This window comes from Osmia bicornis, chromosome 15, assembly GCF_907164935.1.
Source record: "Osmia bicornis bicornis chromosome 15, iOsmBic2.1, whole genome shotgun sequence".
In the NCBI taxonomy this organism is placed as follows: domain Eukaryota; kingdom Metazoa; phylum Arthropoda; class Insecta; order Hymenoptera; family Megachilidae; genus Osmia; species Osmia bicornis.
The window spans coordinates 2031096-2054287 of NC_060230.1; the positions used below are offsets into that span (position 1 = coordinate 2031096).

The window sequence follows — 23192 nt, forward strand, 5'->3', positions numbered from 1 at the left end:
ACGAATAAATGAACGCAGATGATTCGGGATCCGCCATTTTCCTGACCGTTGACAGACATCAATTTCAATATTTTATAATTTTTTGACTATTTGGGTAATATAAAGACCAGATTAACATTCTTTAGGGCCTTTTGAACACGTCCCTCAAATTTCTTTGCAATCTGTTCAATAATGACGACGTAATTTGAGAACTCGTTTCTAGGAATTTTTCTAGGGACTGTCAATAAAGTTTTCAACGTTTGCATCACCTTAAGGCACGTTCATAGACATGGAAGTAGGGAATAATGAACAACGCTGTACGAATAAGAAACAGCAATTAAATAGTTTCGGATGTTTTTTAGTCATTAATTTTAAATATTATTGATAGTATGATCGCTTAAATATAAATTCAAATATTCCTAATAAAAAAATAATAATAAAATAACAAATGATAAAGATTTGTAAAGTAGCGCGATCTAGAACGTTCGTACGTAGTCGTGTTTGATCGGCAATCTCCGGCCGATGATTGCCGAGTGCACATTACTATTTTCAGGCACACAAGGCACCTCTTGACGGGTTTTCAATAAGTGAAGAGGGCGACGGTGCAAAGATCCTTTTTTCTTTTTCATTTAAATTTTACGTACGGTAGATGCCGAAATTGTAGTGGCTTGTGTTGCACGTAATAAAACGTACGATGTTGGAAGACGTCTCGGCAGGGCTTAATGCCTGACGGTCTGTCGGTCGTTTCGGCAAAAATGAAAGAAGCTCGTCGGTCCGAGCAGCTGATGGCGGCCGAGAGCTGTTCAAGCCTCTGTGTCCCCCATCGCGGCGTTTAAATGAGTGTGTGCGTTTAACTGATCGAACGAAGTTCGGCTACCACTTACGGAAACAAGATAAATCCTGTGGAAGATAGATTTCGCGCGGCGAGAGACCGCCTGCAGACGAGCTACGAGGTATTTCGTAACGGTGCTTCTTTAGCGACTCGGTACCCGACACGCAAGCACGGTGGAGTAAGCCTGCCAGCCGTTCACGGTCTCTGGTGCTGTGAATCATATATTTCGTTTGAACCGAAAAAACTGAAGAATAACGAAGCTACAAATAAAGGCACCGGTGGTTTCAGGTAACGTGTAATCCACATACGATCAAGGAACGACACGGTGCCGCTTCTGTGTTGCACAGTGTAGGTGGGAGATTCGACGTACGACGGGGCGTGCGTTCGCGTGTGACAACGCCTAACAAGCGATCGCGCCCCTTTTCTCGGCCGATACATAAACGAGTCGGCAATTTCTTCCGAAAATTCAATCAATTTGTGAACTCGGTGGATCTGCTCGATTGACAAGCATTCTCTATTAGCACGCTGCCCTATTACACGGAAAAGCTCCTCGTGCTATGCACGCATCACTATCAATTTTCACCCCTCTCTGCCACAGGAACATCTGAACAGTAGGTTACCGTGATTCCAAACACACCACGTGCGCTTTGTAATCGTGTAGTGCTACTTTGTCCTTGTGAGTGTAGTGCGTTCATCCTCGTCGACGCGGAATGCGGCTTCCTCGGGGTGGACGCAATCTTTAGTCGCGTCCAACGCCGGAAAAGTGCAGCCGAGGCACGAAAGTACCTCCAGTGTTCCACTTCCCTCCAGCTCTCACAGTGCCTCTGTTAATCTCAACATGTCGTCAGGGACTTTTGTGGACCGGATAGATCCCTTCGCCAAGAGATCTCTCAAGAAAAAAAACAAAAAATCACAGGGCTCATCACGATACCGTAACTCCCAAGATGTTGAGCTTCAGCAGTTACCGCAGCTCAAAGGTTAGTTATAACTCCATAACTTACTTTTATTCTTCTCTCTATTACATTTTCAATAATAACATCAGAAAGATAATAATGACTCGTATAGCAATAGAATTTATGAAAATAGATACTTTCTTTGCTTTATTCTTTTTCAAACCTTATAGGTTTTTAAATAACAACAGTAATAGCTTGCAGTGAGCATTTTTTTGTACAGCTATAGTTGAACCACAAAGTATGTGGTTCAAGTATGACAATTTGTCTAGTACTTATTGTTTTTATATTTTTATCACACTTATGATTCATTGCTCTTATATAATAGAATGAATATTTCACTTGAACTAGTATATCAAAATAAATTTATTTACTGACACCAAGATGTGAGAATTTAAACTGTCTGCTTCTTGATATCATTAGGTTCAAACATTATTGAATTTGTATAGCTAATAACTCATTTATTCTTTTTGTATCGAGCAATCATAATGTACAAATGAAATGCAACTGTCTGTGGTAGTAAACAAAGTTACTAAGTAATATGTTAATGATTCCAATACTGATTTATTTTCAGTCTGATATAAATTTCATGCACATATTCAGCAAAATGCAATTCTAATATTAATATTTCTTCAATAATAATGAATGAAATGTATAACTAATATGAGTTTCATGTCATTTTCACGAATTATACATTAGATTGCTCGATACGTATAGATAGGTGTACAGTTGCCGAAGCTAACCTCAAAATATCTGAGGGGAAAGCGTGTTCGAATTAAGCATGAAATCTTATTGTTTCTTTCTAAATACTTGATACAATCGTGATATGGGATGACAAAAATTGAGATTTATCGAATGTTTCGAGAAGATAAGTTTTAATTCTATGAATACGTGTCCAGCGTACTTCGTATTGACGTATGTTCTGAAAATCGATGAGAACAGCAAAGCAGAGGTCAGTTCGCGTTACTCGACTGATTTTTCTGCAATATAAATTTTAAGGGCTATCAATAATCATAACGCGAAAGATAAAAAAACGTTGTCAAGTTTTTTTACACATTTTTCAAAATAATTGAGTTTATTTTATGCACATAATACATGTGTGCATGACTATGTGCGAATTGAAAACTGGAATTTATATCGGTGCTTGCAAATTTCTGTTACGCCATGTGCGTGTCATTTTACGTCACGTATTTCTATTACCCTGTCGGGGATTTTATTTTGTCGATTTATACATCCCTCTAGGTTGACAACAATCTGACAATATCCGTAAAATCAGATTATCTGTGGAATTCTGATTCTGTTCTTGTTGATTAGGCCGTTCCCCTGTCGCCCGTCCTTCAAATCACTCTTACATAACCTCTACAAGCTTATTATCTCTTGCAGTTGGAAGTTGGTTATACGGGATTAATTGTTCGTTTTGAAAAAGAACCGTTGCATATACCGTTGAAATAACAGTTTTTAAATTAACCAAGCATCCGTTTGGATGTTTGAAGATAAATCAACTATTCAGAAATTCAACGTTATTCTTTCATTTTTTTAAGTAAAGATACTTGAGCATTGATATAATTTAAAGATGGAGGACCGTTTTATCAGTTTGTTGCGATTATTTTTATTAAAATCATGAGATTTGATTCGAAAGAGGGATCATACTATGACGCGTTAACGTGTCGTCGGATCAATCTTGACTCAACGAATTTACACTATTTTCGTATGGGAGGTGGTGCTTGAAAACAGTATACATATAGTGACCTATAAACTCGCGGCACGTTCCAACGTCGAGCGGTTATGCGAAATACAGGCATCCACCTTGCAGTAGGCAGTGTCGTTCACCTCTGCCAATAAAACAGCAGTGGTAGTCCTTAGTCTCTCCTTCCCTTATACACTGTCGTCTTCTTCGCTTCTCTTCTTCTCCTCTTCTCCTTCTTGTTCCTGTCTCTTTATTTCTACATTAGTTTCTTCGTCGTCTCATACCCGTACGCCGCGTACATAACCTTTACGCACGTGTTTTCAACTCGAGCGTCGTCTACGTGCATTTACGTATCGACACGCGACGTCACCTGTTTCATGGAAGAGTAACTTTCGATTATAAATGAAAAGTAGAGAACAAGGCTCGTGCTCTTGACAAAAATATTGTAGCCCTTTTCCTATAACGTTCAGTAACGTTTGATATCTCCTTATCAAACATCGGTAATCGTTTAGGGATACCCAAACTCTTAGTTACTAGAAAAAATTACTAGGAGCTTATTAAAAAAATATTATCAATTCTTCGATCTGTTAATGAAACGATAAAAAATAAAAGAAACGTCGTTCTTTGCGATAGCTCGTGATATCTCGGTAGAAGGGTCAAACGTGTGTAATCCTGGTTTCATGCAGGATTTATGTACTGCATAGAGTCTGCGGCATAAGACCAAAGCAAGGAAATATATTTCGGGCTGGTTACGTACACGAAGGAACTCGTACCAACGATTGCGGTGCTCGAGATGATTTTCAGAGACAGAACGCTGCAGGAGGGAGTCCTTCGTACGTATATCAGGTCAATTGTGACCCGGACCTACGAGAATTGATTACCTTTTGTCCCGTAGGTGTATGGTTACACGGAAAGATCGTAGTACTCGATTCACGACGATACAGAGACAGTGACGTGTTTAAAATCGCGTTTAGATAATAATACGAGCATTTCGTCTCTGCTCTGCAGAGCCAGCCTACGAATAAGACTTATTTAGAAACACGTAGGTGTGCGCCCGGTGTCTGCCTACGTTTTGCGATCACCCAGCCGAAGTACCTTGGAAGTTTTAATCGTCTGTGTTGTAAAGTAGGAGGAAAAGTTTTATATGTTTTCGATCAACAAACGCCTTATCCTTTGATTAGATTTTCATTGTGACCCTTGTTTTCAAGTTTTTTTTTGTTTCAAGTATATATATAGGGGAAAAAGATTGTTACGAATGGTGCTTGGAGAAAGTAATTTTATATTATCAAATTATCTGAAATTAGAAAATTAAAAAAGATTATTCTTTAAGTGATCTGATTAAGTTAGATTCGTTTATTAGATATTACGTGTTTTGAAGTATAGAAAAAAATTCTTCCTAGAATTACTTGAGCGCGTCACGTAACATTCACGAACCCAAATTTCCTAAACTCATGCTCCGAATCGAAGGATCACGGTTATCGATATTGCCTACGGTATTCGATGGATCGTCTCGGAACTCACGATCGAGACGTATCGTTATCTGTACGTGCTGTATCACCGAATGTTACAACAGGCCAGTACGATCCTCGGTAATCGGTTGCTGACAGATATGAAGCCTCAGATTTATCATCGAGCAGAAAACAAACTGTTCGCGCGTACCGTGAGCAACGGTATAACATGTGTATGATTTTTCTTGCGATTACTACCTGCCCATCACTTGCTCGCTTATCATCACGTCAATGTTAATAGATCCTCATATTTTTTTTTTGCATAAAACGAATCGTTTGTTACGCCATCTTTTGACTGATTCTTTCTCTCAGCGATCGATTACCTAACGCATCCTCTTATGCTCTAACTGTTAGAATCTAACAAGGGGAACGTACGGCCGTGAACTCACCGATTCGGCTTAAACTTTGCGTAATTACAAGGAATATCAGTCATAACAATTTTACAATCTCAGAATGCACAATTCTAAAAAAATGAAAGAAAAATTTACATTCAGTATTTCAGATTGCATTCCAGTAGGTTTCCAAAGGTTGACTTGCGATACTCTATACATTAATTCGCAATAATAAGTTGCATTCGTTGGCAGATTGGTTCTAATGTACAGAATAAATGGATCGCAGAAGGGTTAAAGGGGAATCGACAGTTAGCGCGTCTTGTATCGCAGTTGAGAAATCTGTTTAAACTCGATGACGCGCCTAGGGTATTATTCCTACTTTTATTTGGTAATAATATTTTCTACTCTTGAGCTACTCGAGGCACTTAAAATACGTTTTAGATATTAGTTATATTAATAATCAGATTCGAAGTAGACTAATGCATGCAGAATTGCTCTTACGGCACGCGTGTACCCTCCAGCGACGATGAGTCGCTACTAGCGAACGTTTTTCCACTTGTCGCGCACGAAATTGGACTAATTTCGTACACTTCCGGTTTCCTGTAGGGTTCTCACGCATTTTGCCCGTCTACCGTTCGCCGTTTACCCTTCTACTTTCTTTTCCACTTCGACAGAACCGATGTAAAATGGAGGTCTACAGAAAATTACTAGAGGGCAAACGGTTGAAAAACAATAAAAGTTTGCGACAACAGAACGGCTTATAACGTTTCAAGGGTGCAGCCGGCTGCCGAGATGGAAAATAAAAATTTGCTCGCGATGCATTAACGTTATTGCATTAAACGAGACCTGGTCTAAACGCGTGGAGGCTTCAAAGAGATAAAAGGGTTCGCGTTCGAATCAGCAACGAAGCTAGTTCAACGATATTATAACCGTAGCAACGTGTTCACTTGACTCTCTTTGCGCGTTGCTCGAGTAACAAATAGGTATTTCAATGAAATTCATGAAAAGCATCTCGCGGTTTGAGGAAAGACTTTTAGCTTCATTAGACGAGAATCAATAAATCTCCTTTCTAACGTTTGCTTATTTATTGTGACTTGAATTTAAAATAATATTTTCATTCACTAGGAACTTTTTAAACGACCCAATACTTTATTCTCCTCTTGGAAATGGAGAGCGGTACCAAAGGGTTTCACTTTACTCTTTCCTTCTTCTAGATTCTCACACAGAATCACCCGGTTTGACACTGAAAGCAACAGTTTGTAGGTGTTTCCACGATTCCACGTGATTCGCCGTCCACGAACGGCCGGTGATACAACACTGGCCACCGAGCCGTAAACGCGAGTGAGTACGCGATTCGCCTAATTGACGAGCACCATTGATCGCGCTACGGTCATTGTCAAGATCATCGCTAGCGCAGTTTTCCAGTAGAGAGTGGGCGAGCAACGTGATCGTCAAGTTACATTAGTATCGAGAACAATATTCCTTTTTTTACCTCGTCGATTAGAATTCGTATAGTCATTTTCGTGGAACATTCTGTGATACTTTTATGTCATGAAATTACTGTCAGACCCGAAAAGACTTGGTTTGATATGCAACGACCTAATGGAATCCCTAGGTATCGAGTATCTTCTTGATACTCGGAGAAAGACGTTTCCCCTTATTTGCATTTTGATAAAGAGACACACCTCTGTTCGTTGAAAATGCCACGTTTCACCGTCACCTTCGACACGCAAACAATTCTCGTTAATCGATGTCCGCGAGACGTTTTACCGTAATCTATCGCGTCATTTGCCTCGAGTTTATGGAAAGAACGTATCCTCTCGAACTCGCTCCGGCGATAATAATTATGTTAATAACGTGACGCGTGCACTTGGCTTCTCCTCTCTTTTCTTCGTCTGTGAATCGTAAACAAAACGAGGGAACGCGTTAATTGCTCCTGCCATTGACATTGACGCGAGTCGTTATGGCAGAGACCAGGGCCTGTCCCTAATAACAGGCGTCCCAGGAACAGTGGACGAAAAGAGGAGGAACGAGTGCATCCACGAGTGGAATCGACGGAACGGCGTCGATAGACGCGACGAATGGCGTCGCGTCGCTTAAACATTCCCTTCGACGTTCCGCTAATTGGCTTCGATTTCGTTCGACATTCTGTTCGCGTTTCCTAACAGGGGAAGAGTTCATTCTGTGTCAGCCATTTCTCGATTCATACCGTTCGTAAACATGGCCGAAGAAAATGGAGGGAAAAAATATTCTCGACTTGTGTTATCACTTACCACGGGGCTTTATCTTATTTTTACTTCCTCTTTTATTGTCAACTGCGTATGGATCGTATATTGGCATTGCATTGATGCTGTTTATCGACCTTGAAACAAGTTATGTAATTAAATATTTCAGCTTACTAATTAAGTAGCCTTTGATTGGTTTCTTGATCAACAGGTATTTGTTCACTTGCAAGATAACGTTGCCGTCGATTAAAATGGAACGTCGTATACTTTGCGCTTAATTTGCTTCTTGGTCCTCCGTGAAAATCGAATCCCGATTCTTCCGCAATCACGCTCCCCATTGTAGTTGCGAGCATCCTCCGCGTTGGATGCAGGCCATCCGTGGAACACCGAAAGGATCGAGACCTTTTCCCTTAATCAAAGATTGGATCCCGTCCAAGCGTATTTGCCGAGCAACACGCTCGATGGGAGTTAAGCTGTAGCTGGTGTAACGAGAACCAGGGGTCAAGAATCTCTCTTTCTTCCCGAGAATCGTCGAGTCTACGCCGAACAGAGTTCTGGATCACTGTACAACCGTCTGAACGATCATCTTGTTGAGGAAGAAGATACCTGTGACTATAACAAAATATTTAAACAGTGAATGAACTGGAGAACGAAGGAAGAGCAAGACTTAGGAATGAATTGTGAGTTACCAAAGCGAAAGGGATCTTCTTTTAGCAGGGAGTCCCCTACCAGAGGAAGTTATACTTTTATAACTATGCAGTTCTAAGGCAGAAGCGATTATTACGGTTAACTATTCTCTGAAGAATACATTGCGAAGATTAAGGAAAATTGTATATTGCAAAGCGCTTGAAACGATCGCCCTAATTTGCATTATTATCCGTGCGCTCAGAGCACTTATTGAAACTCGAGCAGAATAATATTCAAAAAAAAAAATATGAATAATAACGAATTAATATTTATAAGTAAACAAAGCGAAGTGTAGAGCTCCCGTTATGATGTTGTCCGAGCAATTATCGAGATTACATCGGTCACCGATGAACAACTGTTCGATTGTTACATCGGCAAATTACGTGTCGAGCTTACGACTAGACGTCGGTTAATTGTCCTCGAGAAAAACAGGGTAGAGGAGCGTTGATAGAGGAGAATCTTAATAGAGTCATCTACGATCTCGTTGCTCGCCGCGTTCTTTAGTATCGTTTCTCGACTCGGCGTTGCAACCTTGTTAATTCTCGCCCGCTAACTTTGTAGTCGTTGCTTTCCTAATTAACGAAGGTTATTGCTGGTGATACGAATTAAAAGGCGACTGAAATTCAACTAAAACCGAGGATATAATTACTCGGTTTTTCATGGATTTTTATAAAAATATTAAATGAGTATAAATACTATTGCCGTGCCGTATAAGTAGGCTGTGAAGGGAAAAATGACAGTGAGCAAGTGGTAGTCTAGTGGTTAAGGTAAACGACTGCGAATCCAAAGGATCAGAGTTCAAATCCTCCGCGGGGTGTGTAAACCCTTTGGTTTTTAACGAATTTCTACATTAGTAAAAATACTAATTATCTATTATATTAATTAAAAATATGAAATGGAAATTCTTCAGAAAACTAATAAGAAATGATAGTACAGAAAGAAATGTGTAGACACACAAAATAACGTTTGTTGCTTCGCTACGTAGTTGTGAAGCAAAGTGAAAACCCTGAAGTTAATTCGCTAGACGATATCGCGAGACAAGTATAATAGGATAGTAACAGAAAGTTGCTACTATGATATGTACTAGTGGTTTTCTTCACCCAGATATTATTACTAATCACAATCTCCTTAATATTTTCATATAAATTACAATGAAATTGGACTTCATAAAAGGAGCTTTATAAGAATTTGTATAAAAGAAAAAAATATTGAATTAACTCATAATTACAGTAACATCATCGGAACATCGACCTTTCTATGCGCTCTTGAAGACGATATCGCATTACGTTGTCCCATTCAGCTAATGAGAATTACGTAACGACACGCGCCGTCATTGCATTCTATCCTGGAATCGACTTGCAATCGTTACCCCCTTGATGCAATTGAATCGAGAGAATCAACCAAGACTCTTATCTCAAAACGAACCTTATCTTCATTCATTAAAATATTGTAATACCGTATCCAACCTGTCGATCTTTGTTTTCTTACATCTCTATCGAATTGAAAGAAAACACACACCCACACAGCTTCCTGTGTTCTTCTACTAGCAAAGAAGATATATATATATATATATCTCTATATCGATCAGCAGCTGATGGAAGAGAAAATTGAATGCAAAGATCCCAGAAAGATGGCGATATACATTGCTGATGGAAGAAATCGAACTTGAAGGATCTTCGATACGTATGCCCTGAAGAAGAAGAAGAGGAAGAAGAAATGGAAAATGAGAGGAGGTAAAAAAGAGTAGGAGAGACAGAGAAAGAGCCGGGCCACCCGACGAACCCCCAGAGAAGCGACGGCGGTGGGAGTATTGATCCGGAATGCCGGCGACCGCCTGCCTCGAACACTCTCCACTACTCCTTTACCTTCTCTTCTCTTCTCTACAACTACTCTATCCCTATCTCCCTTCTCTGTGGCTGGTCTAGTGCACATACACTTTCTAGCATCTCTGTTTAACCCCATCCTCATCGTTGTTCTTGTTCCGGTCTTCGTTTATACCAAGTGTTCGCACTCCCTTTCTCTGAGCTTCCAAGGCAAAACCCTAACTAAACCACGAATTACTCGTTTGCCTCTTGCCTTCTTCCTCGATTTCATACCTCGCGATCGTATCCTTGGTACCGTATCAAATTTCAACTCTCTCTCTCTCTCGAGCTCCTCTTCTTTTCCTGGGGATATATTAAAACACCATATTGCGATCCTCTTTTGTCTCTTACTTGAGGTTACTCGTCTTCCTTTTGATGTAATATTCTGGAACGTTTTCCAGCTTTGTAGCACGCCCCTCCCTAACTTGAAAGGAAGTTACGCGTAGCAGCCTCCTCCTGGTCGCTTCCGGTAGCGCGCCAGTGTCGAAGGTGCTGCCATTTTGGAATAAACGACACACCGTTTTAAGCGTGATTTACTCTGCGCCTCCGGCGTTATTCGTGAACCGTGTACCAGACCTACGGCTACGTTTTTCTGTGTCACCATTTTGGCTGAGATAGATCTGCACAACAACGCATGATTTTGAATAATGCCGAGGGGATTACCGGTAACCACTTTGGCAAGATTAATTCCTTGTCAGGTGGGATCCGGAGGGATAAAATGAATACTATTAACCCCTTGAAACTCAGTGTGGTATTGTTTGAACTATTCATTCTTTTTTCTTTAATTGCATCGAGCATGTACCAGCAAGGGTAACGAAGCATCTACCACGATTTACATTTTTCTTCGAACGCTTGCATCGTGACCAAGTACATAGTATCGAGCGAGGCGTACACACACAGGGGCGATCGTTTTGTTGGTCGCTTGAAGAGCCAGCAGAGACCCCTTGGTCGCATCAAAGAATCGTGGCGGTGGGCGAATAGTCGTAAAAGCAAAACGTGTTCATGTTGCAAGGCCACGGGAGCGATATACTACGCTTGCCGGCAACAGTACGTGAAAGTACATCGCTTTATGAATGAAATTATAAATACGTGCATGCTAAGGTGATCGTGCACGTAATTCAGGTACAACCTGCCGAGCCTCTTGTTGCTCTTATTTTAGAATCTTTCGCGATCATCGATTTACCCCGTCTTCCTCCACCCCTTTATTGACTCGTACAATATTATCCGTCTGATTTGATGCGGTTGATCGATGAAAGAATAACAAATCTAAATCGTCTTTGGAAATTGGTACAAAATAGCACTTAGAAGCGTATCCATATGAAGCTTAAATTTTCATGAAAATGACCTTATGAACTCTTGGTGCATCCACAGGTGATACAGGGTTAGGTTCGAAGAATATTCGATTATAGATTAGATAGAAGCATGCGCGACCCTGGATCGTATGATGCAAATTCGATCCGCTAATAACAGATAATAAAATCGCATTTCCGACGTGCTATACCGCGCACCAGTCGACGCGGCGCTGGTGAAATTCTAATTATGTTTTGGACATGTAGCAAGCACTCTCATTCCGGGCACGGTATCAATTCGCGTGCTGAATGTCGTCATTCGAAAATGACGCTTGTTCGTGACAAACCAATTTCTTCCTCCTTCTTCCGTCTCTAAACACGTGCCACCTTTTGGCCGACTAACCGGTATGGCGTGTTAAGAAAAATTGGTTAAGCGTTTCGAACGTCGAGGAATTATTAATTTTTTAATTATAATTGGTATCAGATAAAAAAGAAGATAGAGAAGTTTTGTACACGTACACGTATCGCGTGGAAACACGCCATAAGAGGGAGGTCTAGAAGCATTCGCCTAATTCGATAAATTCATTGAGGCCATGCTTCAGACTCACGGAAAGCAAAGTTACTAGGGAACACGGGTCCTTCTCCCGCGATTGTTATACTCATCGATAAAGCGAATTCGATTAGTCGACGAACGTTCACTCGATTCTAGTAAAAACGTTCTGAGAAAATGCCGGTCAGTGGTACGAGGCTGGAAATAAAATGAAGGAGGGGTTTCTGGTCACATCGGTGGATAGAAAGATACGAAATTATCGAGGCTGTTCGGTCGCGTAAAGAAAACAACGATTATTGCTCTCGCGACTCATTGACTGACCTGAAAATAAACCCTACGGAGAGAGTTCTTTTCCCTCCTCTGTTCTCTGTTTCTCTCGTTCGTTTTTTACCATCGGAACGTCGAGACTGAAATCTCTATCGACCATGAAAGTAGCAGAGAAACGAGGCGAAAAAAGATTCAGTCAGCGTTCACACACGTAGACGTTCGAGCTAGGTATATTTTTAAAGTTTATCAGTCCGAACCAATTCGACGTACGATCGAACTGCTACTTACGGTTACGACTACTTCTGCGTTCACAATTAGATTTTCCATCTTTTTTAAACCGTACTGAAAACATCGGTCGACGTTCAAACGCACGCGTTCACAAGGTCGCATAGCTGGAATATTCGGCTCGCAATTTCACTCGTACTGTATACGAGATACGTATACATATAACGTTACGCGTTCGCAATAAGTAGATCGTTAATTGATCGTTAGCAGCACATTGGCGTGAGGCTTCTGGCACACTGAACGTTTCCCGCGTATATCCGTGTTCGTTGCGCGGTATACTTTCCACTGGAATTTCCAGTTGGATCAAACCGATTGACTCGTTATCGTTTTTTTCTTTCTATCATTACATACGCTGGGGGAACGTGTATTGCAAGTCATACGATGAAAATTGTGTATCATGTCGGATGCTGCGGTCTCGAGATGCTACTGTCGATTATCGATAAGTAATCGATATCTTATCTTACGTCATCGATAGCACTGTGATTGTGACTTACGAGACACTCATTCCAATTTCATACGCGCCATTATTAAAGTCAAATAGATGTAGAAAAGTATGTCCCTAATTTAATTTTTTTTTTTTCGAAAATTACATTCCTGTATCTCTTTTATTAACCACAAGCCCTGTATGAAACGTCAAATACGATTTTTCTGTCGGAAATCATGATTGAGTTAATATTTGAATGAACGAGTTTCGTGTACGAGTTGAGAGCCACCTATCGACCATTTTTACCGGCCGCTATTAGCGGCATTCTAACGGTCGTGATTGCGGCGAAAATCGGTGGCTCAAAATTTCATTCATCCGAGATCTCGGTTCTCTCGTGCAGCATGCTCTGCAATTACGTAAATCCGTCGTACGTATAGGGGCAACGTAAAGGCCAGCGTAATTGAAGAGTAACTTTGTTAAATAAAAACTTGAAATAGAGTTGTCGCCGCTTGCTCGTTTCCCCCGATTCGCGATTAAAGCGATCTCTGGCGAGAGAATCTTTAATGCTTCTTGCTAGTATCGTGCGTGCATGCTGTGCACGTTTTTGGCTTGTTTTTGCATTCACCTCTCAGCACCCCTTCAACCGTAACCCGTCTGGCTATCCATTACAAACACGTACTCTGAGTATCGAAGGATTTGATCTACGAAGCAATCATTCTTTCTCAATTTCCTTGTATCAAGTATTGTGGATCTATTATTAGTATCATTTCTATAGTTACAACAAATATATTTATCATTAGTTTTGATATTCTAAACGGATTGTTGCCTACGGGTGTTGTTTGATCAGATTGTTGTTTTTGATTTGTTTTCAAGAACCACCGATTTTTTACTATGATAAATGGAGTATTGAGTATCACCGTCGCGGAAGTTCGCTTTAACGAGCAAATGGCGACATTGGTTTAACGTCATGGCCTTCTACGTTAATTATCTTACTCTCGATAGCGCAATCCACGATTCGGAAGCCACAAGAACCGTGTTTGCGCGTAACTGAAAATATATACGATCATCAATTTCTGATTATCAGTTTCCAATTTGATACAGATCAACGAACAACGAGAGTTTTTCGACGATATTAACTTTTATCCAACGGTTACCGATAATTCTTTACCTTTTGTAGTAAAAATAGAAAAACTGATACTTCTATCAAGGGCTTAAGATGAATGAGACAGCAGAAATGCAAGTTTAAAGTTCATTACGTGGCTGAATCGATACGCCACCGTCGAAAAGAAATAGAAACTGTGAAATGGTAAAGTGGGACCGACGTATAAAAGAAAAAGGACAAAATAAAGTTTGTTCTGCCTTCTGTCCTCCTTTCCTTGTAGCGTGAATGAAAACTTCATTCGCGAGAACGATCAACCCCCAGGAGTAAACACGCTAATAAAGCTGAGTAATTTATACTACAGCTGCTATTTTCTCGTTCAAATTCCGAAGAAAACAGAAGCCATAAGATGTCGCTTCAACGCATGATTTTTTTTTCCCTACTTTTTACAAAACTCAGTTGGCCTACTTTCATTGTTCGAAATAGTTTCTTGCGGTTGATGAAATATTTAAGTTTTCCTCAAAATGTTGGCGTATATGCAACCTGGTATATGCGATTACAATTTTCTCATGAATACAATGTTGTTAAATCAAGCATGATGCAGAAAAAATTTTGTTTATCGTTTATATAACAGGCGAAGAAAAATAACATCTAATATTTTGATGACGCCAAAGAAAACAGTAGCGAACGAATTTATGCACCTTGGTCACAGCGCTGCTAATGGATAACTACGCGTACACCGCATGGTGCGCGCGTGTCGTATGAGCACATAACCATAACCTTACTTGACATAACCTCCAATAAGATATCGTACGATATATTTTGCCGGCAATATAATAGAAATGTATCAATGTTATGCATATTTTTATGATATTTGCAAAGCGCAAAAACTATCTCAAATAAATGTTAATCAATCTAATTAATTTCGTTTATCTATTTATTGTCCCTCTTTATTTTATTTCCTTCTTTTTAATAATAAACTGTATTTATTTTACTTATTTTTTTAGTACATTTGTATTTATCGTATTAGTAATTTGCGAAAGATTTTGTTACTGATCATGAATTTCGTTTAATTGCAAGGAAATTTTTGAGCTTCAATTTCTATGTAGTTGGAACGTTCGAAGTCAATTCTAAAGATGTTACACAGTCCATAAGCAAACCGAAAATAACTTCACAGACTGTTAATCCTACTATATTGGGATTGACGTATCTCGTAGGTGGCACATCAAGTGATTAGTATTACGAACGACTTAACGATAATATTAATGGCCGAACCGTGTATTTACAGCAAAGTTGCATTTGATATTATCATAATAATACTATTAAATTAATAGGTTTTAATTTAACAGAAATTTTAAACGACGTTAATCATTTGTTACAGATGTCACACCATCGGAGCAAGAAGAACTGTTCATCAGAAAGCTCCGACAATGTTGCGTGACCTTCGATTTTATGGATCCTATGGCAGATCTTAAGGGCAAAGAAATTAAACGTAGTACACTCAATGAACTGGTGGAATATATCACAGCTGGACGAGGGGTTCTTACAGAGCCTGTATATCCTGAAATCATTAAAATGGTAAACATATTTTGAAACCAATATCTGTAAGGTATAATTTAGTAGAAAAACCTTTTCAATATGATAATGTGTTTGTTAAAGATTTCTGCAAATCTGTTTCGCACATTACCACCTAGTGAAAATCCAGATTTTGATCCAGAGGAGGATGATCCAACGCTAGAAGCCAGCTGGCCCCATTTGCAATTGGTTTATGAATTCTTTTTACGGTTTCTTGAATCTTCAGATTTTCAACCAGCAATTGGCAAAAAAGTTATTGACCAAAAGTTTGTTTTACAGGTATGATTTGTAACATGTGTTATTTTGTTTCTGTGCAATATTCGTCATTATTATTCGATTTATTTTTATACGAATTTAATGTTTCAGTTATTGGAGTTATTTGATTCAGAGGATCCTAGAGAAAGAGATTTTTTGAAAACTGTTTTGCATCGTATTTATGGGAAGTTCCTTGGCCTTAGAGCCTTTATACGTAAACAAATCAACAACATTTTTTTGAGGTATTTGTACATATAATAAGCATTGCTCTGTGTATGCATATACAATGAAATTTTACTTAACTAATCATTGTTACAGGTTTGTATATGAAACCGAGCATTTCAATGGGGTGGGTGAACTTCTTGAAATTCTGGGTAGCATTATAAATGGATTTGCTCTTCCTTTAAAAGTCGAGCACAAGCAGTTTTTAGTTAAGGTAAAAATTGTTAATGTATGAGTGAAGATATTATAAATTCATTTGAAAATATCGTTTATCATTTATTGTTTGACAGGTGCTGCTACCACTACATAAGGTGAAAAGTTTATCATTATATCATGCACAATTAGCTTATTGTGTGGTGCAATTTCTTGAAAAGGATGCAACCTTAACGGAACCAGTTATACGAGGCCTCCTTAAGTTCTGGCCTAAAACGTGTAGCCAGAAGGAGGTAATGTTCCTTGGTGAAATTGAAGAAATCTTGGACGTGATAGAACCTAGCCAATTTGTTAAAATACAAGAACCTTTATTCAGGCAAATTGCACGTTCTGTGTCTTCGCCGCACTTTCAGGTATTTCAATTATAAATCTAGCTTTGTCATTCATGAAATGATGCTTTAACTTTACAACGCTAAAACTATTTTAATTATAGGTCGCTGAAAGAGCATTGTTCTTTTGGAATAATGAATATGTAATGTCTCTAGTCGAAGATAACAATCATGTAATAATGGGAATTATGTTCCCGGCATTGTATAGAATTAGCAAGGAACATTGGAATCAGACGATTGTCGCTCTTGTTTATAACGTTTTAAAAACATTTATGGAAATGAATAGCAAGCTCTTTGATGAACTAACTGCCAGCTATAAGTCTGAAAGGCAAAAGTAAGTAATGTTCAAGAAATAGAAAATTAAGTAAGGTTTAAAGAAGTTATTTCTTTTTCAAGACAACACATGAAATAAAAGCTTGTCGATAGATTTTTTACATTATCTATAGAAATATTTTATAATATCAGAGAAAAGAAGAGAGAAAAGGAAAGGGATGAACTGTGGAAGAAACTGTCTGAATTGGAGATAGAACGACGTAACGCGCTTACAGCTCCTCCTCCCCCCAATAATCCAGTTCCTGCCACAACAGCTTCGACACGAGCCCGCCCCTGAGCTGGTGTGTAATTATTTCTGTTGGTTATCGACTGGTAATTGATTTTCTTTTCAATTTAAATTTCTTATTATCTTTGACTAATCAAATATTATAAATCTGTTTCCAGGTGGAAATACATTACCACGCTGCCCAATCATTAGCCCTTAGTTTACGTCGATTGTCCATACACTACATACAAAAAAATTACTGTTGTTAGTGGAGCAAAAAAAAAAAAATGTTTCACGGCGGTATTCTTGACGTAATGTAATTTCTTTCGTTAGTTGTGCCTAAAAGGGCGAAATGGAGAAGAAAAAAATAATGAAAGGAGCAGTAATCGCAATTTTATTCTTCTTTGGCGCAATGATGATTGATGAGTTCTAATATTTTTATTGTGTACATTAATTTCTACTTTACCAATTTTTTTCTTTTTCTTTGACAGCAATGATTTAAGTTGTACAATGTACTCAGTGTCAGCACACAATACGAGAATGTTAGTCCCTTCTTAACTAAGGTTCAGCTGCGCTCGGTAGGAGGAGACGATCAAGGTGTAAATTCGAGTAGATACAGTATATTGTTATAATATTGATTTTTGCATGTGACATTTGCTTCAGTTACTAAATGGCTAATGTCCTCTCATGACTGACCCACCTTACTCCGATTCTCGCCTCCAACAGAGCCAGCAGGGGCGTTGTTTGAAATGTATCATATATTCGTATTAATAATAATAACTATAACAAAACATAATAAAATTAGGTAAATATATAAATATATATAAATATATATAATACAATATATTATAATAGTAATATTTGATGATACAAGTCACACATTCACACACACACGAATACATGAAAACTGTGGTAAATACGTGTAACGTACAGACCGATGTGCTACAAATACTAACATTGTGCTGACTGCATGCCCGCAGCAAATGGAATAAATTTTTTCAAAGAAAGAGAACCGTGACGATATGCGACGAGCATATCAAGAATAATATTATTGAATGATTAAGGTTTAATTCATTGAAACAAACGTAAAAAAATATATGTTGTTTTTTAAATAAAAAAGAAAATAAATAAAAAAAAAATATGATGCGAGGGGCAAGTATACAATAAAAAATTTAATTGTACCAAAATATCCATTGCTTATAAATATAATAAATAATAGAGATACAATGCATAAGATTTATTCGGAGCTGTGCTCCCACAGGCCACCGCAAAGACGTGGGATCGTTTTTAAAGTTTCTTACCATTGCATAATAATAATAAACAATAGTAGCTCTTAATAAAATAGATGGTTAACAAATGAGTGACTGCTTGCTCATATTTTCATGAAGTAGCTGAGAAACATCTAACATATTTATCTTATTTTATTTTTCCATCCTTCTTGTGTTAAATATGTTTTGTCTCATCTCATTGTACATTTTATTTACACTTGTACACTGTTTATCTCCACTTCATGAAAATTAATTAAAAAAAAAAAAAAATAAATTGAAATATATATATATATAAATATATATATATATATATATATATAATTATTGTAAATGCTGTAATGTGACTCGAGGAAAACAACACGGATAAATTCATAAGAGTTCTATACGCATAAATAGACACTTTATTAAATGAATGTCTAATTTATTTCTACTCTCTAATTCTTTTTTAATCACTACTTAGTCGAACATCGGTAACATTGTAGATTGCTTAAAGTTTGTCGTGGCCTATGTTTTCTTTATTCCTTTTTTCTCTTCTTTCTCTCTTTGTTAAAGGTGTACAAACATCGTCCTCTTGTGTTGACACTAATAAAGCATTTTGATAATTATTATGTTTGGGGCTAACTTAGCTTTTAGTACAGTTGCAAATATATTACAATAAGAAATTCTAATGATATATTAGTATTTTTTTATATGGTATAAACTGCATTTGTATGACAGCATATAATTAACAGAATCGGATACGAAATATCTGCAAATAAGTACTTCCATTTTTTGCGGCAAAGTGAATATAATCAAAAGATTAGAACAATAGAGATCCTACGGATACAAACGCGAGCTACACTGTGATAGTCTATCGTACGTATTTATCGTTAAAATGCAATCATTAGTGATTATATTAGTTTTCTTTTCTCATGCAGATTACACTTGGAACAACCTCAATATATACGAGTAGTCCGAATTATAGCGGATATAATTTCATTGTAAATATATTTAATAGATATATATATATACTTCAGATACTCATATTAATCATTGTTAGGAACATAACAGCTGTACAGTTGATTTTAGAATGTAAAAAGAGTAACATAAATGAAAGTTGATTAATTTATCCTTGTCATATTAAACATAAGAATGATTAGCTGTTCGTATAATAAATTTAAGTGCATTAATTCAATAAGATTAGTCATTATTTGTATATTTTAAAATAGTTGTTGCTTGATCACATACAAGTATACAAGTAGGATATTCTACTGTAACCAAGTACTTTTGTTTTTAATTTAAATTTAATTACAATTACTATAATTGGTACTACTTAAAAAAAATATTCAAAAAATGTCATTTTTATTTGATTTCTTTATCTTTCGAGGTCAAAAAGGAAAAATTTTCATAAAATCTTTATTTATAGCTGCTTGGAAATTTTTTCAATGTAATAAATGGAGATGTGCAATTTATTCATTTTATTTGTTTAGGTACTCATTAAATAAGTACGTACAGGATAACGAAAAGATGTGTGTTAACCCTGCGAACAAATGGATATATGGACTAATTTATTTTATTTCATAGTGGGTCAACTATGGGTGCTTTGAGGTAGGTTATGAAAATTACTATTCTTATAAAAAACATTATAATTCCTCATCATAAAAAGAATGAATTTACCGGAAGACAAGCTTTCGTTCATTTTGCGGGTGGTGGCGTAAGCGCTCTTATGACGTTTGGAACGCCAAGCGTGCAAAAAGAAAAGTCTAATGAATGATTTTTGTTTACAGTGTACTAATTAACAAAATGATAAGATAAATAAAATGCAAATCAATTTTCTTTTTAATAATTTATCAATTTATCAAATTTAATTAACAGTTCCCTTCTAAAAAGGCAATAGTAATTCATAAACTTGTCAAATTGACAACTCGTTGACAGATACACAAAGTGCATATTCATAATTCTTTCTTAAAATACTAAACGCATTTTCATTTTTTGCAAACTTTTCAACCTTCAATAGATTACAAAAAGTTAGTTAAAATGAACAGGAAAAGTTTGTCAAAAAGCTCAATATTTTAAATTGTTGATATACATAATACATTGTCGATCCATTCATCATTTATGAATGTCTACAATACAAAGGTAAAGGATACATATGTCAAGCGCAGTGTACAGTTTGACAAATTTTAAAGTTTTAATACGTTAATGAAATACATTTTTAAGATGATGTAAGATAAAAATCTTTTCACTTTTAAGCACTAATTGATACATTCGAAATGCATTTGCATCAATATTGCGCCTGCAATATCATATTCTGTAGGTTATAAATATCGACAATTTATCGATTTGACGTTCGATCAAATATTTATCATCATGTTGTCAAGAAAGAATAAAGATTTAAGAACAATTAAAGAAGGAGTTGTTGGGAAATATGTTAAGAAGGAAACTCCTCCTGAAATGCCAAGTAAGCTGTTACTGTTACTTATTCTAGGTATTTAATAAGAAAGAATTGAATAAAAAAACGAGAAACTTTTCTGTTATTTCTTTTTAGTTATTAATGTATGGACCACAGAGCCAAATAGGAGAACAAGAAATCGCAATAATCATCCAACAATTCCAACATCAATGGTAAATACCAATTGTACATACAATATCAAGTTCTGATAAGCAAATAAAAATGAATCTTTATGTAGTCAATCCCACAACAACCCAGTATGGTACAAAAGTTTGGAAACACTAAAACAACAATGAGTGCAGTAGGACTGGGAAGTCATGAGGGGAAGTATACACCTAATAGTTCTGTTCCAGATTTAGCTCAAAGGTAATTATTTGATATAGTTAAAGATTAACTAATGATTTCTTATAACCAGAGAAGTAAGTTAAAACTTGTTCATTCAGATTTGCCAGTCTTTCTGTTAATACTAGTACAAGGGATGGAATGCCATCCCGTACTGCAACTCCAATGTATCATACTGGACTTTCACCTGCTATATCTCATACTTATGTTAATCAATATGCTGGATCGGAGTATCATTTAGATAGGGTCCAAACACCTCAGATGCCTTATAAGCCTTTAGATATCGATTCCGGCTATGAAGACTATAATCATTCAGTATATCATCAAAGTACAGGGTATAACATCATAATTTGTATTTCTATAATTACCATAAATGCATATATTTTTTGGTTTATTTTCATATGTTCAAGATATAGTAGATGCCATTCGGAAAGATCTAGTTCTAGAAACGAACAACAGGAAGAACTTCCTCTACCACCTGGATGGTCTGTAGATTTCACTCTTAGGGGTAGGAAATATTACATAGACCACAATACAAAAACTACTCATTGGTCTCATCCTCTTGAAAAAGAAGGCTTACCTACTGGTTGGGAAAGGATAGAATCACCTGAATATGGTGTATATTATGTTAAGTAAGTATAATATAAATTAGAACGTTAATGTATATTATTTTTAACAAAATATCATTATTTGTTTTTAGCCACATTACACGACAAGCACAATACGAACATCCATGTTATCCCCATGAAATACAAGCGGTACGGGTTGTATCACCTCCGCGTCACACACACTTTCATTCTCACAGTGTTTTAGTTCCAGCTAATCCTTATCTTAACGAAGAAATACCACATTGGTTATATGTATATAGTAGAGCATCGGTAGCATTAGATCGTAAATTACGGTGGGAGCTTTTCCGTTTGCCGGAACTCGACTGTTTTAATGCAATGCTTACTAGATTGTACAAACAAGAACTGGAGGAAGTAGTTATGCGTTACGAGGAATACAGGTATGTTGAAAATATAGTTTTCTAATGAAATGTTCAAAAAGATTTATACAATAACATTTTTATTAGATCTGCTTTGTTATGCGAAATGGAACAAAGATTAAAAGAGTTGAATCCAGAAACTTCAGGAGCAATTGCATTACGTCAGTCTCTTCCTTAAAACTTGGTTAAGTAAATATTTTAATTTTTTGTGTGCTAAGAATGATTTCTCTAATGTGAATGAAAGAAGTGAATAAACATATTTTATTATCTTCATCTGTGAATAACATAAACTTTTTGGAATTTTAAAAAATCTATTTTATTAGTATTCAATAAATTATATACACATTAAATATTCAATTACCACTATGAATTATATTTGCAGCAGCTCTTAATCTTCTTTTTCAACTTTAGGTGTTTCTTGATCTATGAGATCAGTTTCTACTAGTGTTAATCCCTCCATGCGTATGTGTTTTATACTTTGACCATGAGCCAGCTTTTGCATTAATACATTTTCTGAAAAGTATTAAATTATAACAATAACTGCTATAATTAGAAAGCATGAAATGGATCATTAAATATATATATTAGATACTTTGTTCTTCTGGATCTGTTGGTAGCTGACTTACAACTATTGTATAGAACATATACATAAAACAATTCCAACTCAAAAATCCATATACCATTGAAAGATACATTCTTTTTTTAGCAGCATCTTCCACATTTTTTGGTCTAAAGAACCGGTATATGTAACTCAACATTTTTTAATAGTTTACAAAAAACAATAAATATAATTTCCGAAATAAGTAATTATTCGGAGATATAATAAAGCTCGGTCATTCGTTCATAAATTGTCTCATTTAGAAACAATATAATGATATATAAAAAACCTATTAATTTTTAATACAATATAAACAATTTCCTATTAAAACGTTTCATAAGAGATTTATTCGTAAACAGTGACTACAAACCCCAGTCACTGTCATAACTTAGAACGTATGTTGCAAGTTGCAAGGGACCATTAAAGACGGTGTATATCAGTGTTACATATACAAGCAGCA

At 36.8% G+C, this 23192-nt stretch overlaps 2 protein-coding genes across 8 annotated transcripts; both read left to right on the forward strand.

Annotated features, from left to right (window-relative positions):
• The first annotated feature begins 508 nt into the window (after positions 1-508).
• LOC114882861 (serine/threonine-protein phosphatase 2A 56 kDa regulatory subunit epsilon isoform) lies at positions 509-18652 on the forward strand. Of its 3 annotated transcripts, none has more exons than XM_029199975.2 (9): positions 509-1788; positions 15358-15554; positions 15636-15830; positions 15918-16048; positions 16125-16242; positions 16319-16594; positions 16675-16904; positions 17036-17215; positions 17288-18652. In XM_029199975.2, exons 1-8 carry the CDS (start codon positions 1650-1652, stop codon positions 17178-17180), a joined length of 1431 nt encoding a protein of 476 aa, XP_029055808.1. In that variant the 5' UTR covers positions 509-1649; the 3' UTR covers positions 17181-17215; positions 17288-18652. The 3 variants fall into 3 exon arrangements, with proteins under 3 accessions (XP_029055808.1, XP_029055807.1, XP_029055809.1); XM_029199974.2 differs by having other exon boundaries at positions 17036-17184; XM_029199976.2 differs by lacking the exon at positions 509-1788 and adding an exon at positions 12747-12896 and having other exon boundaries at positions 17036-17184.
• A 1193-nt stretch (positions 18653-19845) lies between these two features.
• LOC114882862 (protein salvador homolog 1-like) lies at positions 19846-22407 on the forward strand. 5 transcript variants are annotated; one of them, XM_029199980.2, is made up of 9 exons: positions 19846-19963; positions 20143-20494; positions 20673-20816; positions 20904-20980; positions 21046-21173; positions 21251-21484; positions 21560-21781; positions 21850-22155; positions 22222-22407. In XM_029199980.2, exons 3-9 carry the CDS (start codon positions 20726-20728, stop codon positions 22310-22312), a joined length of 1149 nt encoding a protein of 382 aa, XP_029055813.1. In that variant the 5' UTR covers positions 19846-19963; positions 20143-20494; positions 20673-20725; the 3' UTR covers positions 22313-22407. The 5 variants fall into 5 exon arrangements, with proteins under 5 accessions (XP_029055813.1, XP_046144829.1, XP_029055814.1 ...); XM_046288873.1 differs by having other exon boundaries at positions 20143-20816; XM_029199981.2 differs by lacking the exon at positions 20143-20494.
• The last annotated feature ends 785 nt before the right edge of the window (positions 22408-23192 follow it).